The sequence below is a fragment of the Hyperoodon ampullatus genome (genome assembly GCF_949752795.1).
Source record: "Hyperoodon ampullatus genome assembly, chromosome: 4".
Lineage (NCBI taxonomy): Eukaryota > Metazoa > Chordata > Mammalia > Artiodactyla > Ziphiidae > Hyperoodon > Hyperoodon ampullatus.
Genome location: NC_136917.1, coordinates 51061296 through 51073972, shown reverse-complemented (window position 1 = coordinate 51073972; position 12677 = coordinate 51061296). Strand labels below are relative to the sequence as shown.

Below are 12677 nucleotides of genomic sequence, written 5' to 3'. Positions count from 1 at the left end.
TTGGGACAACTACATAAGGTGTAACATGTACATAATGGGAATACCAGAAGGAGAAGAAAGAAACAGAAGCAATATTTAAAGCAATAATGACTGAGAATTTCCCCAAATTAATGTCAGACACCAAACCACAGATCCAGGAAGCTCACAGAATGGTAAGCCAAAAACACAAAGCAAACAAATGAAAAAACTACACCTAGGCATATCATATTCAAATTTCATTAAATCAGAGATTTAAAAAATCTTGAAAGAAGCCAGAGGGGGGTAAAAACACCTCACCTACAGAGGAGCAAAGATAAGTATTGCATCTGACTTCTCAGAAATGATGCAAGCAAGAAGAGAATGGAGTAAAATACTTAAAGTACTGAGAGAGGAAAAAAACAGACTAGAAATCTGAACTTGCAAAATATCCTTCAAAAGTGAAGGAGAAGTAAAGACTTTCTCAGACAAATGAAAATTGAGGGAATTTGTCGGCAATAGATCTGCCTTGTAAGAAACGTTCAGACAAGTTCTTCGAAGAGAAGGAAAATGACATAGCTCAGAAATTTGGATCTACATAAAGACAGGAAGAGCACAGGAGAAGGAACAAGTGAAGACAAAATAAAAATTTTTATTTTTAATTGATCTAATATGTAACAATTTGTTCAAAATAATAATAGCAAAAATGTATTCCTTTATTTATTTATGCTTATATATAAGTGAAATGAATATCAGCAATGACACAAGGAACATGTGGGAAGAAATGAGAATACTTGGTTACTATACGGTACTTGTACTACCTGTGAAGCAGCACAGTGTTATTTGAAAAGCAGACTTGGGTTAGTTGTAAATGTATATTGCAAATTCTAGTACAACCAATAAGAAAAGTAAAAAAGAAGTATAACTGATATGCGAAGAAAACAGAGAAAATGGAATCACATAAAATGCTCAATTAAAATCATAAAAGGCAAAAAAAAGAATGGAAGACAAAAATAAGAACAAAGAACAAGGACAACAAGTAGAAAACACTAACAAATACAGTAAATATTAACCCAACTATATCAATAATCATTTTGATTGTGAATGGTCTAAATGCACCAATTAAAAGACATTGTCAGAGTTGGTCAAAAACCACAACCCGGCTATAGGCTGTCTACAAGAAATCAACTTTAGATATAAAGACACATATAAACTAAAAGTAGATGAATGGAGAAAAACATACCATGCTAATACTAATTAAAAGAAAGCAGGAGTAGCTGTATTAATTTCAGAGCAGACTTCAAAGTAGGAAAGTTATCAGGTATAAAGAAGGGCATTACATAATGATAAAGGGGTCAATGCTACAGGAAGGCATAACAATTCTTAATGTATACATGCCTAAAAACAGAGCATCAAAGTATGTGAGGCAAAATCTGATAGAATTGCCAGGAGAAATAGATAAATCCACTGTTATACTTAGAGATTTTAACACCCCTCTATCCAAAACGGACAAATCCAGCAGGCAGAAAATCAATAAAGACATGGTTGAACTCAACAGGACTATCAATAAACTAGATATAACTGATAGCTACAGACTATTTCGTCCAACAACAGCAGACTATACATTCTTCTCAAGCTCACACAGAATATTCACCAAGATATACCACATTCTGGGCTATAAAACATACTTTAACAAATTTAAGAGAACAGAAATCATATAATATATATTCTCAGACCACAATAGAATTAAACTAGAAATCAATAATAGAAAGATAGCTGGAAAATCCCCAAAATAATTGGAGATTAAACAACACCCTTCTAAGTAACACACAGGTCAAAGCAGAAAGCTCAAAAGAAATTTTAAAATATTTTGAGCTAAATAAAAGTGAAAATACAACATATCAAAATCCGTGGGATGCAATTAAAGCACTGCTTAGAGGGAAATTTATAACACTGAATGCACATATTAGAAAAGAAGAAAGATCTAAAATCAATAGTGTAAGCTTCCATCTTAAGAAACTAGAAAAGAAAGACAAATTAGATCCAAAGTAAGGAGAAGAAAGAATAAAAATTAGAACATAAATCAACTAAATCAAAAAAAAAGCAATAGAGAAAATTAAACCAAAAGCTGATTTTTCAAAAAGATCAATATAATTGATAAGCATCTAGGCAGGTTAATTAAGGAAAAAAGAGAAGACATAAATTACTTATATCAAAAATAAAAGAGGGGACATCACTATAGATCCCATGTACACTAAAAGGATAATAAGGGAATGTTATGAAATACTCTACACCCATAATTTTTATAACCCAGATGAAATGGACTAATTCCTTGAAAGAAAAAATTCACTAAAACTCACACAAGAAGAAATGGACAATTTGAACACTTAATGGTGAGAAACTCTAAGGAACTGACATTATCCAACTTCAACACTTACAGTAATCAAGACAGAGTGGTTTTGGCAAATGGATAAAGAAATAGATTAATGGATCAGAATAGAGAACCTAGAAATAGACCCATATAAATACAGGCAACTGATCTTGGACAAAGGAACAAAGGGAATACAATGGAGCAAAGATAGTCTTTTTCAACAAATGGTGCTGGAACAACTGGTCATCTACATGCAACAAAATGAATCTAGGCACAGATCCTATTCCCTTTACAAAATTTAACTCAAAGTGGATCACAAACCTAAATGTATCAATAAAATGCAAAATTCTAAACACCTAGAAAATCAGATAGAAGAAAACCTAGATGACCTTGGGTATGACAATGACTTTTTAGATACAACAACAAAGGTACAATCCATGAAAGAAATAATGGGTAAGCTGGACTTGATTAAAATTTAAAAACTTCTGCCCCACAAAAGAAAATGTTAAGAGAATTAGAAGCCACAGACTGGGAGAAAATACTTGCAAGAGACACATGAGATAAAGGATTCTTATCCAAAAAATACAAAGAACTCTTAAAACAATAAAAAATAATAAAATGAACAACCCAATTTAAAAATGGGCAAAAGACCTGGACACCTCACAAGAAGATATACAGATGACAAGTAAGCATATAAAAACATGTTCAGCACTGCACGTCATTAGGGAATTGCAAATTAAAGCAACAATGACATACTACTACACACCTATCAGAATGGCAAAAACCCAAAATAGCGATAACACCAAATGCTGGCGAGGATGTGGAGCAAAAGGAATTCTCATTCATTGCTGCTGGGAATACAAAATGGTACAGCTATTTTGGAAGACTTCTTACTTCTTCTACTTCGGAGATTTCTTACAAAACTAAACATACTCATCATATGATCCAGCAATCACACTCAACTTACTCAAATGAACTAAAAATTTATGTCCAAGAGAATGGACTTGAGGACACGAGCGGGGGAGGGAGAAGTTGGGGCAAAGTGAGAGTAGCATCGACATATATACACTACCGACTGTACAATAGTTAGCTAGTGGGAAGCAGCCGCATAGCACAGGGAGATCAGCTCAATGCTTTGTGACGACCTAGAGGGGTGGGATAGGGAGGGTGGGAGGGAGGGGACATGGGGATATATGTATGCATACGGCTGATTCACTTAGGTGTACAACAGAAACTAACACAGTATTGCGAAGTAATTATACTACAATAAAGATCTATTAAAAAAATAAATAATAAAATAGAAAACAAATTATGTCCACACAAAAAGCTGCAAATGAATGTTTACAACAGTTTTAAGTCCTAATTGCCAAAACTTGGACACAGCTAAAATGTCCTTCAGTAAGTGAATGGATAAATAAACTGTAGTTAATCTAGACAATGGAATATTCAGTGCTAAAAAGAAATGTGCTATCAAGCCATGAAAGGACACAGAAGAAATTTAAATGCCTATTACTGAGTAAAAGAAAGCAATTGAAAAGGTTAGATATTATATGATTCCAACTGTATGACATTCTGGAAAAGGCAAAACTATAGAAACAGTAAAAATATTTATAGTTGTCAGGGGTTAGAGGAAAGGGAGGGATGAACAGGCGGAACACAAAGGATTTTTAGGGCAGTGAAAATACTCTGTATGATACTGTACTAATGGATACATGTCACTATACATTTGTCAAAATCCACAGAATGTACAACACCAAGAGTGAACCCTAATGTAAACTATGGACTCTGGGTGATGAGAATGTGTCAACAGGTCCATCAATTGCAACAAATATACCACTCTGGTGGGGGAAGCTGATAATGGAGGAGGCTATGCAAGAGTGGGTGCAGGAGAAATATGGGAAATCTCTGTACTTTCCACCCAATTTTGCAATGAACCTAAACCTGCTCTCAGAAATAAAGTTTATTAAATGTTTTAAAAAGTGGTAAAAAAAAAAAAAACTGTTTAAAAACAGATAATACCGCATGTTCCCACTTTTATTTTGGAGTAAAGAAAATACACTCTTGTGTTAATGGCAGCTTTCTCTGAGAGATTATGACAAAAGGCAGTTTATGTTTTCCTAACGTGTATCTATTTGGTTCACCTTTGTTCCTCTAACATTAGTTTTTGATTGCTCACCTACATAGCTGGTGCTTAGTAAATGTTTTTGAATCGATGAGAAAAGAGAAAATTAGTGCATGAAGGGAGATTTGGGGACTCCTCATTATATTTATGGTGACCCTTGTTATCCACACCCCAGTGGCCCAACCCCAGACATATATTTAGAAAGAGTACACTGAGCACTAGCCATCACCTGGTCTGCAGCCTCATCACAAGCCTTCAATGGTTTGGAACTTTTCTCTTAGATACTGGTCCATAAAAGATGATATGTCCCTGAAGGACTCAGGCTGACAGTGAACTCATTAAAGACTATTATATTGACATGAGAACCACTGACTGCCATGGCTTTGTTCCAAAGATCATAGACTTACAAGCACTCACCCAACTGGGTGGGCAAGATGAGCCACCAGGTACAAGAAAAAAATATCAGGATTTATATTTATGATGATATCTCTTCTTTTTTAGTTTGTACTTTTTCTTTGTATCTAATAATGTCATAAGATATTAATATATTATTTGTATATGTAATTTATATATATGCACATGTGTGTATATATATGTATATATACATATATATACACATATATAGTAAGAGAGCATGCTCAAAAAATTTTTGCATAAAGGTACACAATCAGAAAAGTTTATAGACCACTGGTCCAGCACCTTCATTTTAGAAAGCAGGAAATGCAGGAAACTAAAACTCAGAGAAAAGGGAGGTAACTTGCCTAAATTGTATAGCTAGCTGGTTAAAGGAAGCTAATGCTTTATCCAGTTGTCTTTTTTTCTGCCTCATCTCACTGTTTTTTTGATGGAGTTGAACTATTTTTTGAATGCCATGTGAGTCCACATGAAGAGTACAGATACATTTTAACATGACATTTTCCTGAAAGTTTAGTTTTTTAAAAGTGCTTCCACACCCAAATAGACCTTCTGCTTCCTCTTGCAAAAGAAGGGCTGAACTTGCATTCAAGGATTCCATTCCCCTTGGCCAGATTTCCTCTTCCTAGGAAGCTTTATCCACTGTCTCACAGGAACATTATTTGATTACTGGAAACTAATCATAAAGAGAATCAGCTATAGAAATCACTCACAGAAAAGTATCACAGACCATCCTCTGGCTTCCAAAACATTACTTACAAGAGCCGTCAGCAAAACCTTGTCTCCAGGGTCCATTACTTTGAGGGAACTCTGCCAATCGCAGCATTACTCAGAAGGCACATTTTTTATGTCCCTCAAATGCCTACTGTCAGACTAAACTAAAGTTCTGAATGGTTTCAAACACATCCAAGTTTGGCTAAGTAAATGTACTCCCAGATTCAAGTGTGGCCTGAGGGCCAGGTAAGTAAGAACTTTTTTTCCCAGCCTGAGTGCAAACTTTAGTTTGTCCAAGCAGCCTTGTAAAATTCATTTACACTACAGGGTTTCGATCTGGATGACTAGAGAGGCCTTTATAAGCCTAGAATTCTATTGCCAGCTGTCTTCCCTTGTGTAGGTTAAGGAGGAAGACTTCAATTTCTCCGAATCATTTTGAAAACCATCACCCAGGACAACAAAGACAAATAGTAAAAGGTAAGAGGCACAGCTCATTTGTTTCAAATTCTCTCCTCCTAGACCCCAAAGCCCTGCTGACTTCATAGGGAAAAATCTTGCACAAAAGTGGCCCACATGAGAAGCGGGGAACTAGAAATGACACCCAGTTCCCGAAAGGGAGTTATCAATAGACCCACATAATCATAATGTCTTTACTTTGTTTTCACTGGATGACAGAGTCTGCAGAATCATTTGCTCTTGGCAGACTATATATCATAATTCTCCTCCCTTTAGTAATTTCCTCACTGCTAGAAGTGATTTCCTTTCTGCATGCATGGAAACCATCTTGACAAATGGTGAAAAAAATATTTACTTTTCACTTAGAATTGCTTTTTTATGTACTGACTGTCAAAAATCATAAACAAAAAGTTGTGTGGAAGAGTTTGGCAGTATGAATGCCTATCATGAGAAAAATGTAAATACATAATTTAATAAGGTGTTTACAAATAGATCCAGAACCACAATAGAAACAGCCAGTGATACCTCAAACCTGGAACATGGCATTTGGAGTATAACTCAGTGACATTTTTTACATTTTTATTCTGCCAAACACTTTTGTTATTTAACCCTTTCATAATTTATTCTTTTATTGACTAAACTCATTTCCTTCAGGTGGGAATTAATAACTAGGTATGCTAAAGACAAAGCATATTTTAATTTTATCATGATATTTTAAAAACCTCTTTCTACAGCTTCAAAATCAACTTGGAAGAATAAGGATCTTGCAGCAACTGTTCTCAAACACTGAGCAACTGAGCTCCAAGAATTCTGAATAACGGACTGGCAGGGAGATGGAGACGGTTTCTAAGGTGTATGTAGTGGGAAGGTCCGTCCTTGCCTTGCATTACAGCAACATGTCAGGAAAAGACATAGATAAAGAGATAGAGATAGAGATGTCAAGCACATAGAAAGTGCTCAAAAAGAGATATTATCAAATCTGCAGATAGTCCAAAACTGGAGTAAGGGATATTGTACTATAGAATTAAGCTTCAAAATTATCATTATAATAGAAAAATGAGCAAAATGGTGATGAATATTACAGAGGGAAAAAATAAAATCCTGTAGTTAAAATATTTTTTTCCTTTTGGTCTTGTTTTAAGTTCAACTGTACCAACATAGTATGTAGATATCCTGGCTTATGTGGAAAAGTTTCTGAAGGCTGAATGACATGGAGTTTATTATGGAGACAACAGTAGGACATGGATTAATGAATTATTATGTGTAATCTTTACTACAGAAACATATGTTGTGTATAAATCACAGAAAGTATCTAGCCTAATGCATTTTGCCATGCCCATATCCCATCTAGAACACTGTGTTCAGTTCTGGGCACTATATTTTCAAAAGAATATTTACAAAATATAGTATAACCTGAAAAGGAAATCCAAGTGATAAAAGGCTCATACAATGCAGAGCTGAAGAAGCTAGGAATAATAAGGCTAAAAAAGAGAATTTTAGGAAGAATGTTATAATTGCTCTAAAACATATAAAAGGCAGTAAAAATCAATGAGTAACAGTAACAAACATGTATTGAGCACCATACGCAAAGCAGTCACTGTTATCTGCATTTTGCCAAACAGAAAAACTAAGGCACAGAGAATAAGTTACACATTTATGGTCACATAATTTGTAAGGGTTGAGCCAGTTTTCATCCCGCTAATGCACCCCAGATCTGGGAGAGATCTTAAAGCTATTTCCCAAATATTTCTAACCTCTGTCTTACAGGATCCCAGTAAGATTGTACTTTCTCAGTTCTTTTGAAGTTGGACATGGACTGATGATTTGCTCTGGCCCATGAAATATGAGCATAAGTCACGCTTGTGACTTCAGTGTGGGAGTTTAAGAGTCTGTGAGCAATTTACCACGTGCTTTTCCCACCATGGATGTGAGGACATGGGACCTCCATCAATCTAGGTCTCTGAGGAGCAATAATGAACAGAGCGGCCCTGCAGATCCATCACAGACAAGGAGCAGGAGCAAAAAAGTTATTATTTGATTAAGCCACTGAGATTTGGGGACTGTTTGTTACTGTGGCATTACCCCACCTTCTCTGACAGATACACAAGCCTACATGCCTAAAATGATTAAGATATCTTGGAATAAGGAAACATAGTTATTCTTATATTTCCAGTGGTCAGAACTAAGAATAGTTTGTAGAAACTACAGGTGGTAGACTTGGGCTTATTTAATTTTTTTAACGTAAAGTCATCCAAAATTGCTTCATGAAGAAGTGAGCTCCCTGAAAATGGCAGTATTTAAACAGAGGCCAGATGATGATTTTGTACCTATGTAGCAAAAGAGATGGCTTCATTAAGGGGGTTTTATCAAACTTTTATCCAGCACCTCCAATGTGCCAGGCATTTCAGCCACAAAGATAAATCCAAACACCCGATCCCTATCCTCAAGGAGATAATCAAGTTCAGAAGTAGATAACCTCTGCTGTCTCTTCTAACAGTGTGATTCAACCAAATTAGAGATAATAACATGGTCTGGATGAAGCTGACAGCAAACCCAAACTTAGAAATAACCATGTAGCACTAGAAATCCTGGTTGTATTATTATTTTTCAATTAAGAGGCAAAAGTACAGGGTTTGCAAAAGGAAGGAAAACGAAAGACTTGTTGGGTTTAAAAGAGGAACATTTTCCCTTTCTCTAGTTACCATTCTTAAATCTTGCAAACCAGGCATATTATCTGGCTTACATCAGGGGTGTTCCAGCAAAGGGAATAGCACTGACTCAGGGCAATTGTTACCACCGACCTTTTCCATCACCTCTCCCACCCCTTAGAGTCAGGAAGGGAACATTTCAATACTGATCAAAGTCAGACCTGAAGAGAGGCAACAACCTTTCCCTAGGGCCATTCTTCAGTTTAGAAATCAACCAAACCCTTTCCAAAAGATCAGAAGATTTTCCTAGAAGGGTATTTGAGCAAGGCCTAGAGAAATCCCATATACTAAGGATGATGTGAAAATCACAAACTAAGTAAGTGATTCCAAGGCACAATGACATTGTTCCCCAAAGGCACCTTAAAACAGTACTAATTTCGGTACTTTCTTTCCCACTATTAATACTTAAAGCTTTATTATTTTTAAACTTCCAAAAATCACACAGTGCAGAGAAGTCCTGTCCTTTCACTGGCTCGCTGCATTTTAATGGAAAAACATCTAAAACTTGGGTTAGCATTAACTGTAATTGTTCTCAGGCAAACATTTCCATTTCAGGTTATTATTCATAACAGTATTAGTGCAGTATAATATATGCAGCTGGACTTTGCAGCCATTATCTAGACAAGGGTGAGGTATCTGATTACTATTGTTCCCCCAACTCAAAAGCGTCCGTTTGAACTCTGAATACTCCGACTCTGCCCAGGCCCTGAATTTTCTGAACTATGGTCCTGATTTTCTATGAAATAAACAAATAAATCAGGGCAAGCTGGGTTTCAGTGCCATATCTTAAGTCAGCTCAGTGTGACATGAGTTTCTAAAAAACACACACACAAGAAATTGGCTTTGGCACAAGGAAAAGCAGCAGGGAACTTGCAGCTCGCGCTAGTTTAACGTGTACCCTTAATCCTCTCGCCTATTTTTAAAAAAATACAATTAATACTCTTCCAAAGACAGCTGGATCCCCAGTTTTGTGCCAAGCTACCTACACAAATATATTCTTTACAAACACATATGTGAAATGTTGATCTAGGACAGAAGAGAGGCATGGGGTTTTGGGTGTTTAGTCTAGTGGCTCCACACTCAAAAGTTTCAGGGAGAGAGCTGATGTCGGAAGAGTGAGAGGGGAGACCGCCCACCCTGTACTTTCATCCGGGTACTATGGAGATGACCCCATTTTCCCAGGACCAGTCTGCCCTCTGCCCTGGTGACCTGGGCTGAGATTTAATCTAGAATCAGAGGGGAGACCAAGACAATTGTGCTGAAGGGTACTCAGACCTAGAGAAGGGCTGGAAATCACTCAGCCCTCCTGGGCTGGCCCGGCTGACACACCCACACAGAACCGATAGCCCGGGGATGCGGCAGGGAGGCAAGAGGACCCACGCACCCCGTCCCGCGCGCACTAAGATGCTACAGTTGAAGACACGCGCGAATAATCCAGATCCGGGCCCGGAGGGCTCACTGCACTCAGAGGAGGATGCCCTTTTCCTCCCCCTAGTCCTCCATCCCCTTGCAAAGTGAGCAGGAGAAAGTTGCGCCTGGGCCATGGCGCCCCGGACTGGGAAGGGAACGAGGGCAGGCGGAGAGGAGATCCGGGCCCACCTACCTTGTCCTTGGGGCCGAGGTTCTGCAAAACCTCCTTGCCCGTGGCGCTCCGGATCTCCACCCCAGCGGGAGCGGGCGACGCGGGCGCGGGCTCCCGGCTCTCCTCTCGGCCTTGGCCCCGGCGCGGTGTGTCCCCCTCGGCGCCGGATCGGCTCCCCGAGCCTCGGGAGCTGCCCTGGCTGCTCCGGGGAGTCTTCGCGCCCCGCTGCCCCACGCTCAGGGCATCGAAATCCAGCGTCTTGCTCTCGAAGGCGCCCTCCACGTTGCAGAACATGCCGCCGTACTTCTGCCGCGGGACCTGGTCGGTGGTGCCCGGCCTGGCCAGGTACACGGGCAGATCGTCTTCGTGGGAGCTGTCCCAGCCTCTGCGGCCCGAGGCCATGGTTGGGTCGCGACAGTGGCCCACGGGTCCTCTTCCCGAGAGGCGGAAAGGGCAGCCGCCGGCAGCGTGCGCCGAGCCACAGTGACTGGGGTGGGAGGAGGCGCCTCAGCCTTCGCGCCAGAGGCGGCAGTGCTGCTCCGGTTCCTGCCAGTCCCCTGCGAGCCCCGAGCCAGCGAGCGCGGCGCGGGGGCCGGAGCGGCGGCGTGTTCTGCTCGCCCGCCTCGCCCGCCCTGCCGGCCGCACCTCCTGCGCGCCCAGACCCTAACGTGTGGCCTCCCGCGATCACGCTTCCCCGCCGCCCATCCAAAGGAGAAATCCAATTTGGCGCGCGCGCGCGCGCACACACGCACGCTTCCCGCTCGCCCAGCAACCCTCAGATTCACACTCAAGAACTCGCCTCACTCACACGTGTGCACAAACCCTGCTTTACACACACTCACTCCGGAGTTGGCCTTCCAAACACAAGTCTCTCTGCCCTACTAAGGTAAAGAAACCTTGTTGACTCAGGTGGGTTGATTTAAAAGCCAAGTCCTTCCTGATTTAGAGCAATACACACGCACAAACTCAGATTTACCAGACTCACAATTCCAGACCTGTCTCATCCTAATCTTAGAATTGTCTCGCAATTGCTCCCAGTTCTAGGATCTGCCTCACAAACCTGCACCCTCGCATAATGAACTCCCGAATTATTGGTTTACAGAGCCCTACAGACAGACCAGCTTACTTCACTGACAATCACAAAAACCTGTAACTGACTCACACATTTCAACCCATTCTTACTTCATATCTACCACCCTAGATTTTGCTTTTTATCCACCCTTAATTTGCATCACACACAATTACACGACAGATCAGACTCGCCTTGCAAAATACTCTTCATACCCTGTCTTCATAGCACAGCCCCCTGGCTGATACCTCACTTACTGAGGCCAGAACTGTACCCTTGACCTCACACAAGGGTCCAGATTTACCTCAAAAATGGACAACCAAAGACTTTGCTGTTCCTGTTAGCTGACACACACACAGGTTTTACTCGTGCTGGTGCACACTCTCACAACCTCATCCCCTGCTCCACGTCCACCCACATGCACTCTAAGCCAGACTTTGCCACATAAACACAGAGTCCACAAACTGCAGAGCTCACATCGTAGGTGCCCACACAGCCTAAACCCTGAACCTGTAACGCCCACCTTCAACTGGGCCCCGTCTCAGGAATTCACTCATGTGGTTATTTAGTGTTCCAACATGAACTGTGTGCCTACTGTGCTCTTCAGAAGGTACTGGAGCAACAGTGTGAAACAAGGCAGATGGGGGCCTGTCTCCAGCAAGAGTGTAGACTACAACCACCCATCTGGGGAGCTCAGTCATTCACTAGTCTGCCCAACTTCACCTTTTGAATTCTCCACTACATCATAAGCTCCATGAAGGCAGGTGCCCCATCTGTTTAGTCTACCTTTGAATATCTTGAGTCTAGAGCATCTATAGGCACCTAAGGTACTCTGTAAATCCTTTTTGAATGAATGGATAATGATGACCATAATAAGAACGACGATAGGGAACATTTATGATGTGGTTGCTGTGTGCCACTCATTAATGTAATTGTTTCGCATATATGTATTAATTCATGTAATGCCCATAAGCATCTGGCAGGCTTCTCATGCACACAGACAAGATCTTTAAAGGCATCTGCACTGAAGTTGATGAACTGAAACTCTGAACTCCAATATGGGGGGGGAATTAGGATATTGGAAAATGGGATCTCGTTGACAGGCCTGTAAAAGCCTTGGAGGTTTGAGGGATGGAAGTTGACATGAACTCAGATCATAGCCAAGTGTGTTGACACAAGTTATACTTATCCCGAGTGAGGAGAAAGACACTTAAAAACTGTCTGTGTTCTATCAAAATTACCCGTGATTTCTTACGCTGACTTCCTCTGGGCAGCTGCTCCTTTTT

General features: G+C 40.2%; 1 protein-coding gene across 1 annotated transcript in view; it reads right to left on the bottom strand.

Moving 5' to 3' along the window:
• Nucleotides 1-10724, bottom strand: part of DPYSL3 (dihydropyrimidinase like 3) — a gene marked incomplete at both ends in the record, with an annotated part of 112268 nt that extends 101544 nt beyond the window's left edge. Inside the window, one exon of the mRNA XM_079702502.1 lies at nt 10344-10724. Within this exon, the coding sequence (XP_079558628.1) occupies nt 10344-10724 (381 nt within the window). The remainder of the gene's footprint in view (nt 1-10343) is intronic.
• Nucleotides 10725-12677: the final 1953 nt, after the last annotated feature.